The sequence below is a fragment of the Pleurodeles waltl genome, chromosome 5 (assembly GCF_031143425.1).
Source record: "Pleurodeles waltl isolate 20211129_DDA chromosome 5, aPleWal1.hap1.20221129, whole genome shotgun sequence".
In the NCBI taxonomy this organism is placed as follows: Eukaryota; Metazoa; Chordata; class Amphibia; order Caudata; family Salamandridae; genus Pleurodeles; species Pleurodeles waltl.
The window spans coordinates 430510403-430538110 of NC_090444.1; the positions used below are offsets into that span (position 1 = coordinate 430510403).

The 27708-nt window shown below is 43.6% G+C and overlaps 1 protein-coding gene across 4 annotated transcripts in view; it reads right to left on the minus strand.

The window, feature by feature from the left end:
- Positions 1-1670: 1670 nt before the first annotated feature.
- Positions 1671-27708, minus strand: part of FAM161A (FAM161 centrosomal protein A) — a 128428-nt gene continuing 102390 nt past the window's right edge. For 3 of the 4 annotated variants that reach the window (XM_069234198.1, XM_069234197.1, XM_069234200.1), the window contains 2 exons: positions 22896-23050; positions 1671-4005 (listed from right to left, as the gene is read on the minus strand). In XM_069234198.1, coding sequence (XP_069090299.1) covers positions 3867-4005; positions 22896-23050 — 294 coding nt within the window. In that variant the 3' untranslated portion in view covers positions 1671-3866. The remainder of the gene's footprint in view (positions 4006-22895; positions 23051-27708) is intronic. The other variant, XM_069234199.1, reaches the window with a different exon arrangement.

Below are 27708 nucleotides of genomic sequence, written 5' to 3' on the forward strand. Positions count from 1 at the left end.
CCTTTGAACTCACCTTGTGCTGATGGTTTCTACTGAACTGAAACCGGTCTTAACTCTTTAATAAACGTGGGCTATTAGATGACTGTGTGCTACTTAGGGGAGCCAGCCTCCGTGTTGCTGTTACATGATGCCTGTTCTTCTGCCATGACACTAAAAAGTTTCCTTAGTCTTGGCAGTGCTTGAATCTTTTTCCACCTAGCACATTGGTGCATATTGCAAGAGATGAAGGATGCATTCTTTGCAAGAGGTCCATTTATGAAGGGGCAGCGGGGGCCATTCTTGTAACACTGAGTGGTTTCTTCAAGTCATCTTGAGTGGTGCAATGCTAGCTAACAAGTAGGTCTGACAAAAAGAGGCTGTGATATGCAGCTTATTTATAAAAACAAGTAAGTGCCAGAACCCAAATATAGACTAAGGAAATAGGGGGCAGAACCACCCAGTTTGACCGTCAGTTCCACTCTTGTTATATCTGAAGCAGGGCCATCCATTACAACTTCAAGGTGATTACCTCTAGAGCTACATTGAAAAGGTAAGACAAATATGCAACTACATTCATCGCATCTTCGTGAACATTATTCATTACTTAAATTACCCTGAAGTAATGATAAATGCTATTGAACGTATCTTATCTGATGTAGTGGCATCCTCAATAGCCGTAATGAGTGTGTTTGTGGTCTCTGAGGTAGAACTCGTATAAATATCTATAATGGAGATTGGTGTCCGAAAGAAGTAATCAAAAGACAACCAAAAACAGTTGAAGAATCCTATCTCAAAAGTACCAACAGGAGTGTGCAAATTAAATATTTCACAGGAAAGATTTGTATTGTTTTCATTTTAGTAATAATCACAGTTATAGGGTTCATACAATAAACATGACCGACCATACATCAATCATGTCCATTGAAACAAAGGAGCCTTTATTAACCAACATAGATTGATGTATGTGAAGTTCACTCTAGGCCGCCCACTGCGTTTCCCTCTAGATTCCTTCAATGGAGCCGCAACTCAAAGATTAATTCCAGTCAATAAATAACAAAGTTTTTGTTTTACGCTTCTCCGGGTGAAATACTAAGTGACTAAGGGGGTCATTCTAACTCTGGCGGGCGGCGGAGGCCGCCCGCCAGTGTTCCCCCCTCCAGAATACCGCACCGCGGTCCGAAGACCGCTGCGGTTATTCTGGGTTTCCCACTGGGCTGGCGGGCGACCGCCAAAAGGCCGCCCGCCAGCCCAGTGGGAAACACCCTTCCCACGAGGAAGCCGGCTCTGAATGGAGTCGGCGGAGTGGGAAGGTGCAACGGGTGCAGTTGCACCCGTCGCGAATTTCAGTGTCTGCAAAGCAGACACTGAAATTCTTTGTGGGGCCCTCTTACGGGGGCCCCTGCAGTGCCCATGCCATTGGCATGGGCACTGCAGGGGCCCCCAGGGGCCCCATGACACCCCATACCGCCATCCTGTTCCTGGCTGGCGAACCGCCAGGAACAGGATGGCGGTATGGGGTGTCTGAATCCCCATGGCGGCGCAGCAAGCTGCGCCGCCATGGAGGATTCATGTGGGCAGCGGAAAACCGGCGGGAGACCGCCGGTTTTCCTCTTCTGACTGCGGCCAAACCGCCGCGGTCAGAATGCCCTGCGGGGCACCGCCAGCCTGTTGGCGGTGCTCCCGCCAACCCTGGCCCCTCAGAATGACCCCCTAAGTCCACGAGTATCGAATATTTGTAGTCTTTTATTGTTGTGGGTCATCATGAAACTCCAGTAATATCCAATGTCCTGAGGGTGGTCTTGCGTACATATCACAAACGTGCCTAAAATGACAAAGTCTGCTCCACCTCTCATGCAATAATTAATGGATCTTTGGATCAAATGAGATTGACAAAGGATTGATTCAATTTGTATAGACAGTGGACCTCACATACATTGATCTATACTGTTTCAAGAAGGCTCCTTTGTTTCTCTCTTTGCCTAGGGGTGTAGCAGTACATGGTAAACAGTTTGTGCTCCACTGGGGTCTTTGCCATAGTGGTGCCATTTTTTAAAATACAAATATGTACATGTCTCTCACACTTTGCAATGCTGCTGCATCAGCAGCGGTTCATTTCATGAAAAAAGTGTCTTATCGCTGTATAATCAGTGCACCTATGACTATAGGAACCTCAATTAAGTCCTGGTGCTCTAAAATGAGTACAGGTACTAAACTCTGGTAAACGCCAAAACAAAGTAAGCAGTTTTTCCGAGACACTGGTCTCCCATTGCGTGCTTTCATTAGTCAGTTGACCTAAGTGGCATGTGCACACGCAAACACATCTAATTTATAAAGGATAATGCCGTCCAATAAGTAACTTTGAATACTCTCAAAGTTTTCTGTACATGAAAACTCACATTAGGAGACTAGAAAAGCACAATCTGTAACCTTTCAGGTATTCCTAATAGTAATTTTGGGAAGGATCATTTCAGTGACAGGCAAATATAAATGAGATGTTGCATCTTGTATCATTCACTATTTGTTAATTCTATTTTAGCACCATTTTGAATTCTCCGGTGATGTGGACAGTGGACAAAGGACTTCTTAAGCCATCCAGTCAGTGACTTGTTCTCATGCAAACTTATCGCCCTGTTCTATAAAAAGTATTGGGTTTCCGCTCCTTCACACCTCAGCCACAAAGCAAATTAGTAAGGCTTAGCAATGGTAGTTTTGATTTTAGACTCACGTTTCTCTCATGAGTGAAATATAATATTGGCCCTACATCAACTTTACACCCATAGCTGACTGTGGGGATGAATGCATTGCAATCCTTTATAGACTTGCACCTAAGTGTAATGTCAGATAGCATCAAACTGTAAACCAGACCTTGGTCTACAGGAGCAGCAAGAGACTAGAAACACGTCTGACCAAATATAATGCCCCCCCTAGAGACAAGGCAATTGAGGAAATCAAAATAGTAGGGAGAGTGGTGGAAGGCTTTTGTAAAATGAAAAACAGGTATGTAAGACTTCGGGGTATAATGTTCTCGAATGGCCATTATAAAAGAAACTTACCTCTACTCTTAACACTAGTTTCAAAGAGAAGGACATTTTTATGAAGTCTAATGAAAAATATTGGGCTGCCAGAGGATTTCCTTGGATAATTTCCTTCGGTAATTCACCAAGTGGGTTGAGGGGCAGCCTATGGAACCTCAAACCTAGGAAGCTTTCGTTGAGCTTGACATCTATACATTTGCACGAGGTAGACAAACAGGGCAATCACGGTATCTTAGAGGAGGTAGATATTTCGTGTTGAAGGGTTATTAACTATTAAATTAGCAGAAAACAATGTCCAGTTAAGATGATCAATACATATCCAAATACAATTTCAGCCTGATTACGGTAATGAATCAGCTCCCAATCTAGGTACAATTTAAGCACGGGGTCATCAAGAAAGTTGGGAGTGGACAACCTGATCACACTTGAGTGGAAATACCTAGCCTTAAACAAATGCTCCCATCGCTAATTCCCGTGCCTTAAACTATGGGGTACTATGTACTCTTGGGGACTACTTTTTGTTTTGGAAGATTGGACAGATTAAATCAATGAAAAAAATGCACACATTGTGTAAATCATGTCTTTGATTTGTACATTTAAATTAGATTTTGCTATAAATAAGAAAACATTCATTTTAATAGACAATAAGTGAAGCATATTTAAAAAATATATACAAAGTACAAAAAGCCAGGGTCTGTTTTCTGAACCATTGAACTCAGTCCTAAAAATGAAATGGGGAGAATGGTGGAGGCTCAGCTGCAGTTCTCCCAGGGATCTTCAAACCACACACTCCTAGATCTCAGCATACGTCTTCCTGCTTAGATCAGTTCTTTGAAGGTATCTTGGTGGCTTTCACTCAGCTTCATCCTCGCTATATGTGTCATCTGATGTATATTCATTGTCTTCATATTCAGGATCCGTTCTTTCCAAGTGATCCTGAATGATCTCCTCATCAAAAGATTCCTTCACATGTTCCCCTTCGGCTTGAAGACTGCAAAAGTAAAGCAGGCACAGGGTGAGAAGCAAAGACAGTTTAACAAGTGCTAAATGGACAAAGATTAGTATGTGAAACAAACACAGCAAATCGTCATAAGCATCAGCAACACAAGTGTCCACAAATGAAGTCTTTCTGGGAACATTGCAAACACAGACTTTACTTTACAGAGTAATTGTGCTTCATGTTCTCTTGGCAATACGGTTCTAGGTAAACAAGATAAGTATTGCGTTCTCCATAAAGGAAAGCACCCATTTGCAGCCAAGTCAATATTAAAGGCCCATTTGTAATGAGCGATCACGAGTAAAGTGGGACTAGATGCTGTGTTGTTTAGTCATTTAGATAAATCTCCCAGGGGTCCAATATTCGGGAAAGGAGGGAAGTTCATTCGGCACATCAAGTAAAAGACCATACAAAGAGGGTAACTAACAGCTGGCAACCGACACTCACAGAACTCTTGCAGCAGTACCTTCCACATGGAACACAAATGAAAATAATTCTACAATACCACACATCTCCCTACCTAATAAACACAGCAACATAAATTGCTAAGACATACCAATGGATACAAAAAGATGGACAATAGGTCTCCTAATACAATGGGATATCTTGAAGAATAAAAGATCACACACAGCCTAAACAAAAAGAATAATAGGAACATGTACAATCTAAACAAAAAAAAACACACATCACATAATGTATTCTTTCATCCATTTTTCTGGACAAGACAACTGTTTAGGTTTGACATAACACAGGGATCTGAGCACTCCTTCCATCGATCCTTCTCAGTTAGCATCCATCATCTCTCAGACATCCTGACACTCCTATTGTCTTACTTTTCTTCCATGCATTCCTTTCAGACAACTGTATTGGGTACTTCTCTACCTTCAAAAACATCAACAAACTGGAAGAACATTGGAACCCTTTATGGGCTTCCTTTCCAGCTTAGTTCTGACTACAACTCCCACCTAAAGGTCCTGTCCACTTCGGGATGTTTCCTCACTCTTTCGTTCCAGCGCTTCTACTACTTGTCTCAAACCGGGAACTTTTCAAGATCTGTAGTGTGGCATGCCCACATTTCTTCTATGATCCGACACCAATCTCCACATAAAGCAGGCTGTACACCCTCTTTCAGAAATGTTTCATCTTTCCACCACGCCATTACTTTGGGGAAAATACATTGAAGTGTGTACATAACTTATGTTGTGGTGTTTAAAATAATATTCCATCTCAATGGAAATCAATTAGAATCCATTGTCCTTAACTAACTCTCTTGGAAGACCTTCTTTCATGAATAGCTCATTCAGGAGCATAATCATTGCTGACATGCGATACAACCCTGCCACTGTGAAAACTGATCCACCACAACCCATGCATACTTAGGACAGACAGTCTGTACCTCAAATGGACCAAATATATTCAAATAAATCTTCCACTGTCACCAGGCAATTCCACTACCTTGCTTGGGTATTTAACAGTGTTCTGAGATTTGGTGCATGAGGCATAAGGTACACGGGAATGCACCTTCCCCTTAATGCATATATCCACCCCAGTCATCAAAAGTTCACTCTCACCCTTCTGATAGTGCTGCTGATAGCTGAGTAACCTTCATAGGCCATGGTAAGAATTCGCTGCACAAATCCTTGGGTACTACTAATAATTCAATTTTGTGCAGGCTTTTATCCATCCATGATCACCCACCCCTCAAACCAGGGTCAGACTGCTCTATAGGGCTATCAGTCAGTACCAGACAGGCTGTTCTGGCACGTCAGCGTGTGGGCTGTTTTTTTTGGCTGTTTGTGGGCCTGTTTTATTGTCTGCTGGGCAATTTTTTTTATAGTTGATTAAAACAAACATTGCATGCAAAACACTATACAAGTCCAAACCTGCCCCAATTTGCATGCATGGGCTTATTTATTAGTTATTTAATTAACAGTGGGCAATTTTATTTTGATGGCCAGGCCGATTTTCTGTTCTAATCTGACCCGTCCTCAAAGCACGAAAAGTCAACATTTCCCCAGGCATATTCATGTTTGTCTGGTCAACCCGTTCAGCTACCTTGCAAAACAACTCATCATCCTTTAGACCCTGAATTCATTCATCCCTCAGTATGCTATCACCTGATGCATCTGGCACTGATGTAATAATCTCCTCCCCCCTCATCTTCAGTTATCTCTCTCCCTTTATCTGAAAGAGATGATCGGCCAACATGTTGTGGATATCCAGAAGATATTCCCCCATTGCCTTTCTACATCCCATAGTGGTGAACAAATCCACCAAAACCAAAGGATGGTGATTGTTGTGTACTGTGAATGGACACCCCCAGACCCAGCCCTCACCAGACATACCATTTGAAGTAATGTACTCCCCACAAGCATGCCAGTGCTTCCTTTTCAATTGTAGATACCTTACCTCTGCCTTTCTCAGAGAATGGTTACAGTCTGCAATTTGCCATCTCCTTTCTGCAGCAGAACTGTCCCAATGCCTACATTACTGGAATCTGTTATGATCACAATATTACACTTAGTATTAAATAGTACCAAAGCTAGATCTTCTGCTATTTCCCCTTTTATTTATACCAATTTGCCTTCATCATCTTTAGCACACACAAAATTGACATTTTTCTTCCAAAAGTGCCTTATATATGCAGTCTCATCTGAAGACTCTAGAATAAAATTAGGGTCTGATTTCAGTTTTGGCAGATGTTACTTCTCTAACCCTGGCGGACTACCATCTAACAAATTTAGAGATGATCGCCAGCCCAGCAGTCATCTCTGCATACTGAAATTAACCACCATCAATGGCAGTACCTTTCAAGCTACTAAGCATTTGGTGGACAGCAGCTGCCTGTTTTGATGGCCTTCCATGACACTTGTACAAAATCTTTTTTTTTCAGAAACAAATTTCCAAAGGGAGAACTTGTTTCTGGAAATAAAAGAATCAATTCCCCCCACACCACGTGAGCTTTCTCCCGAGATGTAGCTGTCATTATTGTTTTTCTGTCACAACATTACTTCACCTGCTCTACTTAGGATGGTAGGTGTAATGTCCTTGTTCCGACAGTCCCTACTCTGTCTGGCTGTTGGGGGAACCCTTTCATTGACGGACCCAATGAGGGCTTCTCAACAGAAAGCGCAGAGTCTGTCCGCCTCTAAATGACCCCGGTGGACTGAGGGTTTTGCGGACAGAGAACTCCATTTTATTTTGGATGGAGTAACCTGTCCTCCAAAGACTAAATCAGGTCTTTAGAAAAGTACTCTGTCAGCCCCGTGAATGCTCTATACTGCTTCCTATCTTTGGGACTAGAGGCATCCCCAATAGCTGTGACATTTGTTTCCTTTGGAGTAATCTCCTCTAGACTTATTCCTTGACGTAAGTAATCCACACTGTCTTTTGCATTTATCCTGAGACAGAGTCATTCCTTTAACTCCAAAACCGACAGTATGTAAAATAAAGTTGTGTTATGTTTGTTGCAAGTGGGACTAAAAATGAATACATCATATTGAAAATAGAAAATGTTAAGCACATCTTTAAACAACATGCTGAAACATAGTGGACACTAACATCACACCAAAGGTCATATATATAAATCCAAACACACCCTTGGGTTATAAATGATGTCAAAGCTTTAGAATCCCTGTGCAACTCTGACAGTACGGCAACACCAGGTTGTAAATACAGTTACGACTTTGTTTGTGTCTAACATTTTTCATTAATGGGATGCAACCAACTCACACATTCTCATTCAAATCACTCAGTTCCACAGATAATTGTATGATATTATTTGACTTACATGGCCATACAACTGGAGACAGCCACTCCAGAGATTTTCTTAATGAAACCTTTCTGGCACAGTCAGGTGAGTACCATCTTAAGATCCTTCCTCCCCTACAAAGGTACATTCCTCATCTTAAGTGCTCTAGTAGTATCATACCTTTTGTTTGTACTGTTTTCGAATTCAAAACAACAAGACATTTATTGTTCACCTAAGAGAATAATCTCTTCCACTTGGCATTTTACTCCAGTTCACTCCCCACCACCACTATGTCTTCTTACCCTAAAATTTAACTAGGATGGTTGGAGTTCACATTTCATCAGTAAGCCTTTCCACCCCAGCAGACCTGATCCTTCCTTGACTCCATACACTTTAGCCTGTACACATTTGCCTTAAAATTAACTGGTCTCATGAAACCCCATAACTAATCAGATTGTTCCCATAACCTTTTCGTTGAACGTTCGGGGATTTCATTTCTTGCCCCCTATATGCATGCAATAAATCATCCCTTATCAGGGTATATCGAGCTCCTTAATCTGCTAGTACTCGAATCTTTCAGCTTTAGTACAATACAGGTTTTCCAGATTCAAATGAGAATCTACCAAGCTAACATTAGCAGCAATATGACAATGACACAGTGTGGCATCTACTGCAGTCTTATTTATAGGTTAAGTTCCTCATAGTGTCTCCTTTGCATGTGTTGATTTTCTAACCTGTGACCTAGGACATATGCCTGTTTTACCTACCTTCACCCATCTGTGCTATTTTAACAGAAAGTCACACATGGCCAAGTGAGTTGTGTCATTTTAGACAACAGTCATAATGGAACAATATAGCCAACATTTCTCTGTTCTACAGAAACCTGTTGAATAAATCAACAGGTGAATTAAATGTTGAAACGTATGCCAAGTAGTTTTATAGATTGCTGAAGTAACTTGTTTCTTTGGCTCACAGACATACTGTATTAATTACATTATTGTAATCAAGGAGCAAATAGGCTTCTGTCCTTGGGCATCTCAATAAATGCTAGAAGCCATGGAAAATTGACTTGCCCTTTTGTGTTGACTATTTAAGAGCTCATCGAGAGCTTGACAGGCCATTCAACAATTTGCTTCAGCAGCAGATCCCCATCTCCACTGGCACAGGTAGAGGCCAGCACCTATAGCCCGAGTTTTTTTTACAGTGCCAATGAGCCTGTTTGCCTAATGTCCTGTGGTCAATGCGACAGCAGTGGCTTCAGCGAAAATGCACTGACGTTTTCGCTCAGCACCAGGGACATTTTTGTGATATTCAGGCCGTGGACTGCCACAACCCACATGGCTGTCCCACACAGACATAAAAGCATTGTAAGCGCTGCCCGAGGTGGGTGGACCTTCTGATGTCAGATTCAACAGACCTGAGAAAGCTGGCCAAAGGAGTAATAGTTTTTGACAACAGACACACCGTAGGCTAAACCAACAGGTTCCCCCAACTTGAAATTAGATTTTTGGGGGATAACCTGCTTGCGCTTAAATTAAAATCTACAATACACCTAAAATGTGAAATGTTCATAAAATGTAAAACGATGAACCCACATAAATATACTAGAACCAACCGCAATAGTTTTGGCACGTCATCAAGACAAACAGCTGTGAACCATATCACACACATCATCAATAATCTAGTTAGAAATCAATTAACCTAAAGATTGCAGCAACATCCTAGAAATGTAAGCATCTCACGTAAAGCTAAAGTGAATAACTTATACTAAAAGAATGAACAACTCCTCTGAAACCTTAGGAGACTACTAATTTAGGGTACGCACCTACAGAATTCAAGTTGCACTTACCGCAACATTTGCTAAGCTGGCTTAATGCTTTCTCCTGAGAACAGGTCAAAGCAATACAATTGGTGGCAAAGATGCCACCTTGAGCAAACACATGCAAAACAACAGTAGATGGACAGAATGCAGAGCAAATCAAACATTCACCCCCAGTCACAGATCTGGGTTTAATCCATCAGTTTTTTTGCTTGCCATGCCATTCCAGTTTGGACCCTTCCATATGCAAATCAGTCTTGACCAGGTTCCCCATGGAAACAGTCCAGCCTGAACTGCCAGGCCAGATCCTCCCTGAACCAGAAACAAGCATCCTGGGACCAGTTTCAGGGTATCACCCTTCATCAGCCAGGCTAGCTTGAATCTGGTAGCGTAGCAAGCACAGGACCCATGTCTGGGCATACTCTTCCCACTTGGGGCGACAAATGCAAAAACAACAGAAGATGGACGGAATGCAGAGCAAAATAAAACATTCACCCACAGTCGCAGATCTGGGCTTAATCCATCAGTTCTTTTGCGTGCCATGCCATTTCAGTTTGGACCCAGCCATATGCAAATCAGCCTTGACCCTGTTCCCCATGGGAACAGTCCAGCCCAAACTGTATATGGCTGAGTCTGAGCTGGAATGGCATGGCTAAAGGTTTTACCAGGGCCGGAGTGGCTCCTAGGGGAGTCAATCTGTATTAGAAGGGCTCGGTTTCCGGTTGCTTGTGGGCCTGTTTTATGGCCTGGTGGGCCTTTTTTCCTACTGCTGATTTCCCTGATGTAGGAAGCTGGCTCTCTATATAGTGTACTAAAAGGAAGAACACCCTGCAGTGTCCAGTGGATCCCTAAATTGGTTTACGGAGGCTAAAGTAGATAGTACTAACACTTTCTTTTGTGGTAGTGTGGGTGAGCAGTTAGGCTTATCAGAGGGTAGTGCTAAGCATTTCTTGTATCCACAGAGGCAATAAATGAGACACACAGTGAATGAATGGATGGATTCCAACCGTCTCTGCCTTAACACCAGAAAAACTGAGATCTTGCTGTTAGGCAAGGACACCCAGCTATGTGATAATGACTGGTGGCTCTCTAATCTTCGGGCCCCTCCCACACTGGAACTGTTTGTGAAAAATGTGGGTGTCACTATGGATAATGCCTTGACCTTTGAGACACAGGCAAACATGGTTGCTGACTCCTGTTCTGGGCTGTTAAGAAGCCTCAAACCTATTTTGGGCTTTTTTTGTTTCTAATATGCGTCAAATCATTGCACAGGCTGCAGTTTTAGCTAGGCTGGACTATTGTAATGTTCTATACTTAGGAGCCAACAAATCGGTGACAAATAGACTCCAGTTAGTTCATAATGGTGCCGCCAGACTTCTGTTTTCTCTCTCAAAGTTTTTCTTGGTCTCAGGTTCTCTCGCAAAGCTACAACGGCATCCTGTGAGAAGCGCATTCTTTTCAAATCTTTGTGTATTGTACACAAAATTATACACTCCCAAGGACCCCCCTATCTTGACAAAATTGGTGCTGTTTTACCGCCCAGCTTGTGTACTTTGTTCAGATAATCTTATGTTAGTTGTGATTCCCCGGGTCAGATGAGCCAGAGCAGGTGGCCACTCTTTTAGAGCCAATGCCTCTGCAGGCCGGAATTCGCTTCCTTTTTATATTAGGAATACTGACAGCCATCTACATTTTAGGAAAAGTGTGAAAACTTGGCTATATCGTACTAACACTGGCCTTACTTGCTGTGATTTCGTGCTCCCTCTGGCTACTGCTGGGGAGCTCCATGGATGGATGGAGCAGTCATGCACTTTGCACATTTTTATAACATAATACACCCAAAGAATAAATCCAAGACCAAACTACAAAAATAACACTTCCTTTTATATATGTTTTGAAACCAAGAACTTTGTTAAAGAGTAAGTACTGTTTTTGTTATACATTTTCACAGATATGTTAAATGTTAAAACCTGTGCGATTTTACGCACAATGCAATCCTATGGAAAGAAAAGTAAATGATGCATAAAAATAGATACAGTCAGTTTCAGGGGTTCACCTTCAGGGCTTGGAGTTGTTGTGGGCCAAGGTCCAAAGTACTATCAGCAGTTGGTCAGGAGCCGTGTGCTGGTGAGGTTGTTGCTGGGCGCTACGGTAAAGGGGGGCTACCTGGAAAAAGGCTGCACAGGAAGACTTGGGGAGAAGTCTGAGAGCTACTGAACGAGGGCTTGGGACCCAAGGGGTCTTGGAGAAAGGGGGCACAGCCGGATCTTTAGAATCCAGGGCAGAGTGGTTGGGGCGGCTGGGCCTGGTGTGCAAAGATGCTCCTCGCGGTTAGGGACGAAGAGCTGGCAGGAACAAAACCAGGACACCTGGCCCAGTGGGTCTCAGTGATGTGGACATTCCTTGATGGCTGCTCGGTCGTGATGCAGTGGGAAACCGGATAGGACTTTCATTGTTGGTCCTTGGTGCAGGGCATCGGACACCCCAGGGGTTGGTGCTGCACATCTCCAATTGGTCCTTGTGTCTTCACACTCGGTGGGGAGACAGGTCTGGTCCTCCAGAGCACGGGTACCTACTCCTGGACGTATGCGGCATTGGTCAGGCTTGGGAGGTGCAGTGTGGTGGACTGGACTCTGCTTGTTGGTACCTGCGGACAGCAGGGAAGTATCTTCGCTACTCCAAGGGAGATTGGCGGTGATTTTCGAAGTGCTGGCAGGTTACCCGAGACTTCTGTAGTTCTTCAGCATGCAGGACAAGTTACACTGTCACGACTCTCAAGAGAGTTGTTAGCAGGCAGGGTTTTGCACCAAAAGCTCTTCTGCTGTTCTCACCAGGCAGTGACTTCTCTTTGTTCTTCTTCTCTTGATCCATTAAGTTCTTGGGTTCAGGGCTGCCACCTAAATACTCTATTTAGGGGCATCAAGGGGAGTGACAAGTAGCAACCAGTGGGTTGCGTACCTTTAGGGTGTCTACACCCTCTGTATGACCACTTCTGCTGGACAGTGGGCATACTCCTGACCCTAGAAAGCTAATTCCATCCAAAACAAGATGGAGGAATTGGAAAAGTGGTGTCCACATCAGTTAGTCCATCCTAGGGGTTGATCTGGCTTTGCGTGGCCACATCTCCTAATCTTACTAATTTTCCTGCCTGTCTTGTCGCCAAGAAGTGGTGTCAGGACGGGGGTGGTCATCCCTGCCAGCGCAGGCCCTCACCTCAGGAGGTCAGAATGTGTCTAGGGTGGGTGAGCTGGTGAAGACTGGTCAGTCAACATACTAGCAGTTGGCAGTTTTTTCAGGGGACACCTCTAAAGTGCCCTCCTGCGGGCATGTATTAATAAATCCATCACTGGAATCAGAGAGGGTGTATTAATATGAGATGTTTGATACCAAACGTCCCTAGTTTCAGAGAAGCCATCATGTAGCTGGGGAACTTGTATTGACCAGTACCCAGCACATGTATTTAAAATTACTTCCCTGCACCCTTACTATATTTAAAAATTGACAATTGCATAGTACGGGACATATTTGCTCATGCATATATGCCCTCACTTGTAATATAATGCACCATGACTAAGGGCTGTAAGGCCTGCTGTAGGGGTGACTTACAGATATTACAAGCAGTGTTTTAGGGGACATGACACCCAAGTGTGTTCCATGTTGTGTTTTCAATTTTGGGGAACACCTCGTCACGAAGCCAGCAATGGCAGTCTACATCTGTTTGGTGCGGAGTCCCCCAGAGTGGCACAAGTTGTGCTGCAACTCTGAGGGGCCCCTCTTCAGTATCCAGGCCCTAGGTACCAGTGGTACCATTTATGAGGGACTTACAGAGGTGCTAAAGGGCCTGGTAACTTGGTGAAAAAGTGACCAGGTGTATTGTTTTGGAAGGAATTATGGCACTAGGAACCTGGTTAGCAGGATCCCAGTGCACTTCAGTCAACATTACATCTAAAAACCAGGCAAAAAGTGTATTGGGGGTACTGCAACCAGAACCCAGCTCCCTACACCTGATATTACCATAAACGTAGACTGTAGCAAGCACAAATGCAAGAAGTCTCCCAAACCTTGCAGAACATCTATACAATGTATCTTTACAAGTTCAAAACTTCCCCAATTTGCAGAATGTGGGACACTTTTTTCCAGTAATTTCTCACCATTGCCATACAATGAAACTGCATTACAGCATTGAGTTAATTTTGATTTACATATGTGGGGACTTAAATCCTACACTCTGGATTATTTTTTGCTTGGTTTGGAGATGGAAATACCCTGAACGTAAATGGTACTTTTGGTAAGAGTCCAGTAGGAAACTATTAGATATTGGCCTTTTTAAAAGGAGGTGGACCCTGGAAGAAAGACTTCATGATAATGGTCCAATGGAGCTAGATGCCTGCTAATCAAAGCCTGTGCAGTGCTCCTAATCAGGAAGAGATTTGCCTCATAGCCCGCCTCCCAGTGAAAATCGCCAGAGTGTCCCTTTTTAAACGGGTTTCACTACAAATGATGTTGAATGCTAATTTGATCATTCCTAGGGTTTGACTACTTAGGTTGATAATTATGAATTACTATTTAGTGGAGTGACTTGGAGGTAGAAAACATAGTAATACAGCTCCCTAAGGTATTCTGTCATGGCCTAATCCTGCCTGAAGTCACAGAAAAAGACCAAGAATAAGGGTTCCTTTGATGGGATCTAAACTCTTCTCTCTGCCAACTTTACTTTGAAGGATCACGTGGGTGCCCTGAGACAGTGCTGTGATTACTAGGCGTTTTTTTCACAGGTGCTGTGAGGGGAACTGCTGCTTGGAATAGGCACTGCAGACGAATGGCTGCTAGGCATCCATCACTGAAGCCTGTTGTGCAGCTCTTGGCCAGTTAGAGTTGGGCAAAAGTGTTCTGGTACACAATCCTGCAGTCTGTAGACCACATATGGAATGTAAGCCTTAGGGAGTGAGATCACCAAGGCAGAAAAGAAGTGTGAGAACGGGTGTGGAGTGAAGACAAAGGAGAAAAGAATATCTCATGTGTGGTGCTACCTGAATATCTTGGGATCACCTTAAACCTCCACTGACCTATAAGCTCATGAATGAACAGCCAGGGACTTGGGAGAGTAGGTGTTACCTTCTGGGTGGAGCGGACTGACAGCAGTACAACTGGAGAAGGGGAAGAGTCACAGTCTGGCTTCTAAAGACAATTCCCAGCTATCCACTGGCTAAAGAGAGGTGGGACTGGGTTCAGCTTGCTTTGTGGGGGGACTACCGAGGTCACAGCAGGCTGGGGAACACCTTGCGAATGCCAATCTGGGATTGACGGTCTAATACATTACAATGATAGATGAGGAGGTGGTTCTGGCAGAAAGATAGAAGGCTCCTTGTTGGACGAGGGGAGTAAACTTGGTGTGAGATGGAACATTGCCACAAACAGAGCATTGTGACATAAAGGAAGACCAGAACCATCTTGTGTGCAGGAGTTGGACTGGAGGAACAGAATGCACCTGGCCCACTGTAAAACAAAGCACCTACTGGCATGGTGCACTGTGTGGTAATATTCATGACTTGAAAGGTGTATGGGATTACAGAGCAATCCCAACTGCCATGCAATACATTATTCAGGGTTTGGGTCTCCCACATTAAAAATCAGGAATACTGATGTGTGTGGCCTGGAATGTAGCATAGGAGAGGCGTATGCAAAAGGTGCCTGAAAGGGAGTGCAGAAAGAAGAAAGTGGAAAAAAGACAAAGAATGTTGCTTGAATTCCCAGGGCAGTGAAATGAGTGTGCAAAATGGAAGATGGGGCCCAAAAACTATGCTCTATAGGAATAGAGAACCTGGGGAGCCAGGACACTTTTAATGTTAGAAAAGCATGGACACTAACATTTAGAATAAGAACGACCAGAATAACAAGGTTGTAGGAAAGTGCACCTTTTGGCATGGTTACCTTCCCCCCGCCACACACACACCCACACACTTTTTGCCTGGTATTGGTGCTAACTTGACTGAGTGTGTGCTGGGATCCTACTAAGCAGGCCCCAGCACCAGTGTTCTTTCCCTAAATTGTATCATTGTTTCCATAATTGGCACACCCCTGGCAGACAGCTAAGTCCCTTGTAAAAGGTACCAGTGGTACAAAGGGCTCTGTGACCAGGAAGGGTCCCTAAGGGCTGCAGCATGTACTGGGCCACCCTAAGGGACCAATCACCAAGCACATGCACAATGACATTGAAGACTGTGTGTGCTGGTGGGGAGAAAAAGGCAAGGTCGACATGGCACCCTTTCCAGGGTGCTATGCCCACGACCCACTGCCTGTGGCATAGACATAGGTAAGTCAACCCTCTGGCAGGCCTTACAGCCCTAAGGCAGGGTGCACTATGCAATAGGTGAGGGCATAGCTGCATGAGCATATGTCCCTAGTGTCTGAATCCATTCTTGGCTTCATGATGGCTTTACTGAAGGCTGGGAAGTTTGGTATCAAACGTCTTAGCAAAATAAACCCACACTAATGCCAGTGTTGTATGTATTTTACAGTGCACCCTCAGCCCTCAGATCCGGGGTGGGTCTGGAGTCCTTGTTGGAGTTTCTTGTGGACTGGGCAACTGTCCTCTGGAGTTCTTGGTCCTCTGCTGGGCAGGCAGTCCTCTGGGAATTTTAAGAGGTTGCTGGTCCTGCAGGATGCGTCACCTTCTTGGAGCAGGGGTCTTTGAAGCTGCAGACAGGCCGGTAGGGTTGGGGCCAAGTCAGTTGTTATCTGGAATCTTCACTGCTGGGGTCGGCTTAGCAGTCCTTCTTTCTTTTTGTTTCTTCTTTTTGAGGTCACCAGGAATCTGGTGAGCTAGGTCCAGGGGTGCTCTTAAATCCTAGATTTAGGGGTGTTACAGGGGTCAAAGGGCAGTAGCCAATGGCTACTGTCCCTGGGGGTGGCTACACCCTTCCTGTGCCCACTCCCTTTGGGAAGGGGGGGCACATTCCTGACCCTATTGGTCCCTGTCCTTCAAACAAAGAGGAGGATTCTGCAGGGAGGGGGTCACTTCGGCTCTGGACACCTTAGGGGTGGTCCCACTTGGAGTGGTCACTCCTCCCTGTTTTTCCTAATTGTCCCACCGGACTTGCCACCAAAAGTGGGGCTTTGTCCGCAGGGCAGGCATCTCCACTAGCTGGAGTGCCCTGGGACATTGGAACAGGAGGCCTGAGACTTTGAGGCTCACTGCCAAGTGTTGCAGTTCCTGCAGCAGGGAGGTGTGAAACACCTCCACCCAGAGCAGGCTTTGTTTCTGATTCCAGAGAGCACAAAGGCTCTCCCGCCATGGAGTCAGAAACTTGTCTTTTAGTGGCAGGCTGGCATAGACTGGTCAGCCTTACACTAAAGGGTTGGTTAAAATACAGGGGGGCATCTCTAGGATGCCCTCTGGGTGCATTGTACAATAAATCCAACACTGGCATTAGTGGGTGTTTATTGTGCTGAGCAGTTTGATGCCAAACTTCCCAGCCTTCAGAGAAGCCATCATGGAGCTGTGGAGTTCATAATGACAAACCCCCAGCCCATGTACTTAATATGGCTACACTGCACTTACAATATCTAAGAATGGACTTAGACACTATAGGGGCATATTGCTCATGCAGCTATGCACTCACCTGTGGTATGGTGCACCCTGGCTTAGGGCTGTAAGGCCTGCTAGAGGAGTGATTTACCTATGCCACAGGCAGTGGTTGGTGGGCATGGCACTCAGAGGGATGCCATGTCGACTTTACCTTTTTCTCTCCACTAGCACACACAATGGCAGTGTGCATATGTTTGGTAAGGGGTCCTTTAGGGTGGCACAATACATGCTAAAGTCCTTAGAGACCGTCACTGGACACAGAGCTCTTGGTACCACTGGTACCTTTTACAAGGGACTTAGCTGTGTGTCAATGGTACAGTTTAGGGAAAGAACACTGGTGCTGGGGCCTGGTTAGCAGGATTCCAGCACACTCTCAGTCAAGTCAGCATTAATATCAGAGGTGGGTGGGGTAACCATGTCAAAAGGGGCACTTTCACACCCTATACCTCATTTTTGTATACAGATTCAGCTTCTTTCAATCATGACCAGATGATCAGAAAGGTACGTGGAGACAGACATGAAAAGGTACATGGACACTAAGCAGTAAACAAAGGTTGATGCACCAGGAAACAATGCTACGAACGGTGTCACCAGCATATACACTTTCAAAGCTACACGAGAGTTAAGAATGATTTTCTGAGGTGATGATAGGATGGTGTATACAGAGATGTCTTTAGGTGTTAACAGAAGGCCAACAGCAAGGGTGCGGTCCCTTAAATCCACTGGCAATGAGTTGCAGAAAGAGGTGACTGCAGCAGAGAATGACCGTGCTGCATGAGTGCACTTTTCCATACTGGACATTCCAAAAAAGGGTTCTTGCTTCGGAGTGCTCTTCGCCACCAGTTCGATTGAGAAGATTGCTGTGATTTGTTGGGGTCTCATGGTGCAGAGTTCTGTGGGTTAGGCAGCTAAGCCTTAACTTTACTCTAGACATGATTGGCAGCCAATACAATTTGATGAGGACAGAGGAAATGTGACAAAATCTCCTTGTGGAGAAAAGCAGTATGGCTGGGTTAGCGGTAAGAGGGTTGAGAGAGGGAATGGGATACTACTACAATAAGAGAGTTGCCCAAGTCTAAGCACACTAACATTAAGGCACAGGCCTTAGGGAGGTGGGTGACAACGATAGTTTTGTTTTCAAGGGCTTATAGTTAAAAGGTGGTAGAACTGGTGATTTTACTGATAGACAGGATCGCTGAAATAGAGGATCTGATAATGAAATCAAGTCAGGTCTCCATACATGAGAGAGATGTGGGAAGTCAGCAACTTCCAATTCTTTGAGAAGAGATGGATCAAACTTCATTTTGAGTTTTGGTGACAGTTCTATAATTTTGCTTTTTTATATTTGGGTTCAGGGCGTTATCCAGGATTGGAGTTTCATGAGCGTTATTCACCAGGTAAAGGATACTGTGTAAGAATAATGCTTTTAAATAGAGTTTTGTGCCCTCTATGTACAGATGAATGTAGATACCTGCACCCTCACAAATCAAAGTTACTGGCTGGAGCCTTGTTTACCCCACAAGTTATACAGAGAGATCTGAGATGTTGCATCCATTCTTCACTTATTGTGTGTGGTTATTAAAAAAAAAGTAGAAACCAGTTCAGTATGGATCTTCAGAATCCCATGTGATGTACAAGTACAGAGACCAACTGCTCACGGTCAGTTGTGTTGAAAGGCTCAATGAAAACAATTCAAGAATCTCCCCTGTATGTACCCCGATTAAATACTTAGGGATACCCCTTGAGTGCTGATATAGCAGAGAACTATGATGTAAATGTTTTCAAGTTATTGCTTAGAATGGAACAGATTATTCACAGATGGTTACGCTTCCGAAGTCTTTAATGGGGCAATTAGACATAAGTAAAATGATAATGCTACCCAGAATTTTATATATATTACAGCATATGCCAATGAGCATACCTGAGACCTGCTTTTGCAAATTAGATTAACTCATCCGACTATTGTATTGGGGGAATGGTCACACACAAATAAGTCTTGATGTCTTGAGGTTGCCATGAAGAGAGGGGGATGCAAGCTCCGTACTTTCGGGCCCACTACTGGGCTTCATTTATGCAATATGTGATACACTGGTTTCAAGCAGAAACTACTGATTCGGTGAAGGTATCTTGAAATGACTGGCACTACCGAGGGAGTTGTTAGCACTACCCCTAGTACCTAGAAAGAAAAGAGCAATACTACCACTACATGTCAGAACCCTAAAGGAAGTATGGGAGCGGGTGACCAGGAGAAAGAGAGATCTATTCATCTATATGCAGGAATTGAGTCTGTGGCACACAGGTATATCCCCGCAGGTGCCGATATCTATGAAACTATAGAGGAGTGGAATGCCTGGTTACCCATGGGTGAATTCTATGAGGATAACTAGATGATTAGCTATGCAAACTTTCGCACCAAGTGGAGTGTGGAAGGCGGCGGCTTTCTAGCATATGCTGGTATGGCGGCGGCGATATGCAAGGCCTGGGACAGGTTCCATCAAGAGCCGGAGACACAGTTAATCAGGTACACCCAACGCTTAGGGATGGGGTAAACTCATTACACATCTCTCTGGCCTGCTTCTGCACCTTACGACTACCCGACTGGACAAACTCAAGACCCAATGGGAGGCTGATCTGGGGACAGAGAAGGGGGAGCGTGAATGCCTGATAGTAATTGGCAATTCCCCGAAATTCACACGTAATGCTCGGCTTAAATTGATTCACTACAAATTCGTACATGGGGACTATGTGACACCACAATGGCTGCATAAGCTTGATTCCACCAGGCCGGAGCTCTGTCCTAAATGCAAAATTGGGTAGGGTTCATACTTACGTATGTGGTGGGCGTACCCGGGGATGGTATCTTTTCGAGGGAGGTGGTCGATAAACTGAGGGATCTGACAGATCTGGCAATACAACCAACAGTGCAGCTGTGTTTACTGGGGCTTGTACCACGTTCAAAGCATGCCAAATGCAAGGTAAAGGTATTGGAGTTGGGACTAGCAGTATACAAGAAATGTGTTTCCATGAGGTGGATGACGAATATGATACCTACCAAAAAACATAAGATGTGGGAGTTTGTCAAATGGACACGGGCGGAATGTGGTTTCTGGCATCGACTACTGTCTAGAGGATTACCCCGGGGGCCTAGCTGAGTGGGATGTGGTGGAGGTGTGACTGCGTGAAGAACAGGAGGAGGGTACAGAGACAGGGAGGACGGATCAGGGAAGAGACTAAGGATCCGAACGGAGAAGGACAATAGAGGAAGTTGCCCACCTGTGCATAGAGCGGGAAAAGTGAAACTGCATTGATTGAAGGCCATGCCCATGTTACTAGATTTGGAATGGAGGTGTCTGCTATACGTGCTCCTGGTTGGGGGGCATACGGGAATATGCTACTGTTTTGTTGATATGTATTCTATTGTTTTAGAAACAATAAAAGAAGTAGGGAAAAAAAGAATCTTAACTGTCGAGAATCTACTGGACATCATCAAGAATTCTTTGAGTAGCCATCTTCATAATGCAGCCAGAGCAGAATCTGCAATGATGGTTTGTGATAAGCTGTGCAAAGTCATTGTAAGGGTCTGTCAACGTAATGGTTTTCAATGTGACGGTTCGCGCCCCACAAGAGCCAGGGAACTTAATAAACATTTACTCTTGAGAATATTTAGACTACAGACTCTCGCGGCCTGTCCAAGAGTAAATTCATACATATGGAGCAGTGCAGCTAAATCTATGACTGCTGAATCTAAGTTAGAATCACACCTGAGAACAGATGTAGGATCGAAAACTGAGAGAGAAGGTACTAAATACTTAAAAACAAATGTTAACACTAACTAGAAGTCTTGCATTACAAATGATTTAAAATGGTAGAATATCGAGAACCTATTTTTGGAGAAGGGCAGCAAAAGCATAATCTGTTTATATTATTATTGATCATGCTCGTCATGAAGAAAATGTAATCCAATTATAAATAATTTCGGTAAAATCACTGTCAAACAATCCTGGTGATCACGGAGATTTACCTTTAAATGACTTTTGAGTGACATGATCAGCTGCACAATTACGACCTTGCTCAAACCTACTCCTATGTGAAAATAACAAATTTGCTCAGACCTTAGGAGTTGATGAACGAGTTATACATTTAATTAGTTTTCAGTTTACCTGTCATTGCTTAAACATGAAGCATACAGAGTATCCCTCGGCCAGTGCCTCTGGTGCAAAGAGTCTCTAAAGAGTCTTCATTTTGGCCAATTTCCCACCACTGATATAAGACAGTAAAGTGGAAACAAGTACTGGCAAAGCCTAGAGTCTGGCCTTGGAAAGGTTGTGTAAAGGGTATAATTTACATTTGCAAGTTTATTCCACAGAAGAAAAGGAAAAAGGCCATCACGTACATGTAGCAGATGTTTTTAGCTATGTTGTACAGCATTGCATTCGGCCAATGACATGGCCAATTGTGAAGGTACAGGCATGAGTTCAACACACACCGATCAGATAGGGATCAATACATGTTTAAAAAGGATGCAAAAGTGCTCTTTAAACGTACAGCAAACCCTTTAAAAAAATCTGTGCAGCATGACTAAAAAGAAAGGCGTAATGACATGGCCAATGCATCATTTTGAGTTCAACATACATGCGTGTGCCTACAAAAGGACACCGAGTTCTTTTATTAATTGATCAGATATAAAGCAGTACATTTAAAAAAAACATGCAAAAGTGCTCTTAAAAAATACTGCTCACCCTTTATAAAAATAAAAAAAAATTAAACAGATGAGATAGTTGGGTTGAAGGTGAAGCAACACAGAGGTTGGCAGAGGGGTAAAGCAACAGGTCAGGCGATGGAGAAGCAACATGAGGGCGAGAACACAGGTGAAAGAACAAGGTAGGGCATGGGGGAGATGCATGAGACAGCAACATGAGTGCAGTTGGGAGGAGAACACCACACGGGCAAAGGAGAGAGAAACATGGAGGGAGGACAAAAACATACAAAGGAGACAGCTCTTATAGAGTGCTTAAACAAAAAGATAAACGTAGTTCCCTAAAAGGCAACAAAGGAAGCATAGAAGTCAGCCAATGAAACAGATGGTAAAGAGGCTATGCTCCGTGGGAGAGACAAAGAGAATATGGATAGGCGGAAATAAGGAAAGGCCCCTAACAGAAAGTAAGCAAATATGATTGACAGAAAAGCCAAACAATGGTAAGCAGTGGGTGGACTGCAAGACCATGTATGTTCTTGGTAAGTTCACAATGGGTCTTTCGCAAGAAGACAGCTTGCACTGTCTGGTATGCTTGACCAAAAAAGGAAATGAGAAAATGAATCACCATTTAACTGGGCATCAGAAGTCCAGGCAAAATAAATAACCAGTATTTAAAGATACTACGAAAATATGAATAATGAAAAAAGCACGCTGCAAACAAGCTTTGTTACAGAAGGGTAAGGAACTACTTTAGGTGGATGTGAATATAGTGCACAGGCTTTGTCTAGTCAATAAAAGTGAAGGGAGTCAATGGCTAAAGCGGGCTGACCCACTGCCACATGCTGTATGCTGTGGTGGGCAGAAGCAAAATGTTAATGGCAATTTAACAGACCAGTGTATGAAGCCCGCTGACCAAAAGCCCTTCTATGCATGTATGACTTCTTTTAGGAAAAAAATAGTGTCAGACACAGGTAAGTTTTATCAAAGGTCAGACCTAAAAAGGAGGACTGTACTTATGTGAAGATCTTACTTGCTCAAGTCTCGAGTGGTGTTTTCGGGTTCCTCGTCACTGAAATGCTGGTGAGAGGGCAAGGCTTGTCCTTTCTTTAAAAATAAGTCTTCTTTCAATCCTGCCTCCTTCAGAACATCAGAAAAATGCTTTTCTGCAGACAGCCGGGCATTGATCTGGTGACAATAATTATATTGTTAACATAACTATGTTGTTGTTAACCTTGGTAAATATTCCGCCCAAAAGTCAAATCAAGCTGAGTTAGAAACATTTTACATATCTGCATTTCTGATAACTGACAGCTGCAGAGACAAGAAATAAAGAAGTAAAATAGTAAATCACCAATGCATGTACATGATATTTGTATAGCGCAAACCTAGCCGAAAGGCAGCGAAGCACCGTAGAGGGTCAAAGGTAAAGGCGCAGTCAAGTGCGAATAAAAGAATAGCTGGGTTCTGAGAGCGGAAGTGGACTGTTACTCCACTATGATGAAGTGTTGCCTAGGGGTGTGCGAACAGTGCCATCCTCTCTTCTAAAGAGTCCCCCAGTTCACTTTCTACTAATAAATCCAAGTATTACCTCCTTGATATAACTCAGAAGTTTAAAGTTGCTCCATAACAGATTATTGTTTTTCTAGTCTTAAAGTGCATCTTCAGAAACACTGCAATTTATGAAACATGGATTTTACCAGATTTTCAATTCTTAATGTTAGACAGACAACAGAATTGAATTATCTAATTTCTATGTGTCTAAAATGAGATGCAAATTTATTTGTTTCGGATGCATGAATTGTATCATTTTAAATCTCACACTTCGGCCCAAAGTCAGAGGGGCAATTTAAATATCAGACATTCAAATGAAGCTGGCAGTCACAACTAGCCATTATACTTTTTAACGTTGTTTTTCTTAAACTCCAAAAACTTGAATTCAATAAACTTGAATGAGTTCCAAAAAAGTGGTAAAGTGAATAAATTAAAATTATTTCGACTAACTCCTTATGTCTGTAATATTGTTTGAAATAATGAAAGCAGACTACAAATGAAGTAATAGAACACTCCCAGCTAAAGCACTGTCTGGAATTATTTCACTGAATCAGTTATAAGAGGAGAAAATATAGCCCACAACATTAGTGGAAAGGGGACAATTGCATGCACATGCAAGAGGGAGGGTAGAGTGGGGGTGCAGGCAGCGGAAGAAAGAGTTCAGGATCAAAGTGACTGCACAGTAGGTGAAGAGGTGATGGTAATAGCCAGCGAGGAAAGACAAAACCTGGTGTGCGCTAGGATCATATTTTTGAAGCTTGGCAGGAACAGATGCTCTCTATGATTCTGCAAGAATCACTCTGATCCTGAACTCCACACACAGAACGTCTCTAGAGTTATGATCTTCTTTGTCATTAGTGTGCATGACAATCATGTAGGTACACTGAGGACCACAGCAGGTAAGCACTGACTGGAGCTAGGGTCTGTGGTTGGGGGAGTGCACCAAGACTGCCCTCCGTACATAGGCGCGACTACCATCAGCTCCAGGATTGCTCTGGTGATTATGTTTTGATTTATAGCGGCAGGACATGTCTTTTCCCTGCTGAAGGCGTTGGGCAGATGGCTGTCTTTGTCTAAAGTGTCTGTCTGGTCTTCTGCAACCGGGTACTTTGTTGTATCCAGTGCTTATGTATACTGCTTTTGTATTGCACTGTGTGTGCATAGCGGGATGAAGCAGGAGCTTGTGTCATGGATGACTGTGGGCAACCTGGGATCCATCTTGGATTTCTACTGTAAGTAGAACGAGGTTGCCACTAGAAGAGCGATGTTTATTGCTGATACTTCTGAAGCTAGCGGGAGTCCCCGGATTATAGAATGTGGGATGACTGGTGACAGCAATCTACTATCAAAATTTTAACTGCAGGGGTTGCCTTTTGCTCTTTTGTATTCATACATGTATCACCCCCATCAGGCGGTGTGAGAGTACTGGGGAAACCAGTTTCTTTAGAAGTGCAGTTTGTTTTTGTCCATCACCTGCCCTCTTCTTTAAACGAGGTGGAACTCCCATAAGACTGACGTGTAAAGAATGAAGGTTTCTCTCTGCTTTGCGGATGCGCTTTGTGCTTCTTTCGGTAAGACCCCACAGCTCCACGTCTTCAACCTCCTGGCTTTTGAAGACAAAGTATTTAGCTTGCTTGCATGGAACTGGAAATACAAACCACCTTGAACCAGTCGTAGAACTGTGCCAGAGAATACACAAACTCTATGAACAATGGAAAAAAGGGGACTGAATCCTCAAGTCAGAGCCCCGTGACTTCTCACTGCCTGATGCTAGGTAGGCCAAAGGGTGTTGGCGAATCTTCTGAGATCCAAAGATATGCCACTAACAACCAGCTACCCAGACAGCTGAAGGAACATCACCAGAGCAGTCTGCAGCTTTCTGCTGAATGAGCTGAGGCTCTCCCTTGTATATGGAGCCTGCGTTGCTGCTAAGAGAGGGGCGCTAGAGCGGTAACTGCAGGGCCACTCTACCCAGAAGAGAGCCAAGTAGTAGTTGCTTGTCCGAGGAGCTGCCCAAGGAAAGAATGACCAAGAAATCGCAGGCTACATCTGTACTGTGGAGCATACAGTGGAGATTGATGCTGTGCAAGACAGTGGCAAGCCCTTGTGTCTCTTCCCTTTTCTATACATGCCCCCAGCTGTTCCCAACTGTGCCTCAAGGGTGGTTCAACCTGCCTCCCTGGCCTTGGAAAGTTAGGAGATTTTGGTGGGTTTGATGTTGTGGACTAGGCTCCGAGACTCCTTAATCAGGAATCTGGCTGCCAGAGTACCTTCTTAGTAACCCGACAGCCCAGTATATCTCCATGAAGTGAAATGTGATCATCTATTTGTGACTGTAATCCATGGTTCCCAGTTTCTAGACTGTGCAAGGCACTGTTACGATGTGCTCCGTGACCTTTGTCCTGTGTCATTTTTGTGTCCCAGGGTTTATGACATCTATGGTAACCACATTGGACTCCTGCTCATCTGTGGAGGTACTGCTTTCTGAGTCCACTTCCCTAGAATAAGGCGTGTCAAGCAGTAGTGGCCCATCAGAAAAAGAGATAATGTATATTAAGAGCTATTAAAAATGCAGAAAACACCTTACACATCCTTTCTAAATAAATATAAGAGGAAAAGCACAAACATGCAAAATCATGCAATGGAAATCCACAGCGAGGCATGAAATACATTAGACTTGGCCAAACGAATAGGTTGGTCATAAGTAGGTCTAAATATATTATAAATCTATGAACACTACAAATCCACCATTGTAAGAAAAGATGACAATAGAAACAGCCAACCCCTCAATAGTGGCATTACTTGCAAACAACAGGTGGTTTATTCTTGGCAGGGAGGCTTTGTACTTCTTAAAACTAACTACTACTTTGACAGAAAATGTTTGAGCCCGTCTTTGAAAATATTGACAAAAGATTTTTTTTTAACTGGGCAACCCAAGAGAAGGCCTGTTTTAAGGGCTTGTGTTTCAACCTTTTAAGAACTTCAGTTGGAAACCTTTTATGCTACACCTCCAGATTCCTTGAGGTTTTGTAACAGATATTTTAGTGTGTTGATGTTGATTGCCTTTTCCGTGATGTACGCCAGTCTGCACATCATCTTGCTTCAAGCAGGAGCCAGAGGACACCATTGACGACTGGGAATACTTGGACGCGTGGCTGGTGCCAGTCACCAGACATGTAGCTGCATGGATTATTGCGTTTTTGGGACGTATACCAGGATCTAGAAAGGTGAACAGAGGGGGGGGGGGGGGGATTGGTTAATTCTGTTAAGAACCAGGGCTTCTAAAACTTTGTTTTAGATCATGTTTTTGGCTGAAAAGCTTTAACTTCTTTATTCTCTTCAAGTGAATTTCGACACCTTTGACTATGTTTAATGCGTTCGTCCAGGTGGAGCCTCTATCGAGGATGAATCCCATGGATTTATGCACAATGATAATGGTAATGCACACTTGGTTCAACCTCCTTATTCAGAGAGGATTGGAGTCCACATTTTTTACATTACTTATTTATTTGTACAGCTCACCTCATTATTTATGTTTCAATTCCTATTTTATTGTGGTTACATATAAACTATGCCTATACGTATTTTTATTGTATTTACAGATGTGTGCAGTTGCTTAGCAACCGTTTCCCAATTAACAGCTGCTGTCGGTCTCATTTCAGCAGCCTGCGCTTCAATATAGTTGCCACTCCTGTCGAAAACAACAGGTGGCTTAGGTTAACAAGCGCTCAGACGTTACCTAATTAGCCTAGGCCACCTGTTGAAACAGATTACATTACAGAACTAGTCCTTCCGTCAGAAATAGAACCGTTTTTCCTCTTAATCTATCCATGTGTTTTTATGGCATTCAAAATCGTGTTGCTGTATCCCCCAAACCACATGCAGGCTTAAATTGCTGTTATGCCAGATGAGCAATCCCATCAATCTGATAAAGAAATTCTTGACAAATTTGGGAGTTCCTGAGCAACTTTTGTGGATCTTTTTGCACAGATGAATACACGTAAACCTTTCTCATACACAGCTGGTTACACGGTTTAGCATGACTTCACTGGTCATCTTTAACTAGATGGGCCAGAGCTAGTGAGATCGGTCATTGGCCGTCGCAGTAACTGCTAGACAGACAGAATACTCCACAGGGAATCAAAGATGAGAAAAGATGTTTCATCTGAGTGTCCAGCTTGTTTCCCAAACACTGATTTGTCCCCTGGATTCTTCCATGTATTATCACTGAAGGTCAATATGAAATTATACACCTTAACATCGCAAATGCTTTCTGTTTGGCAGAAGAGGTG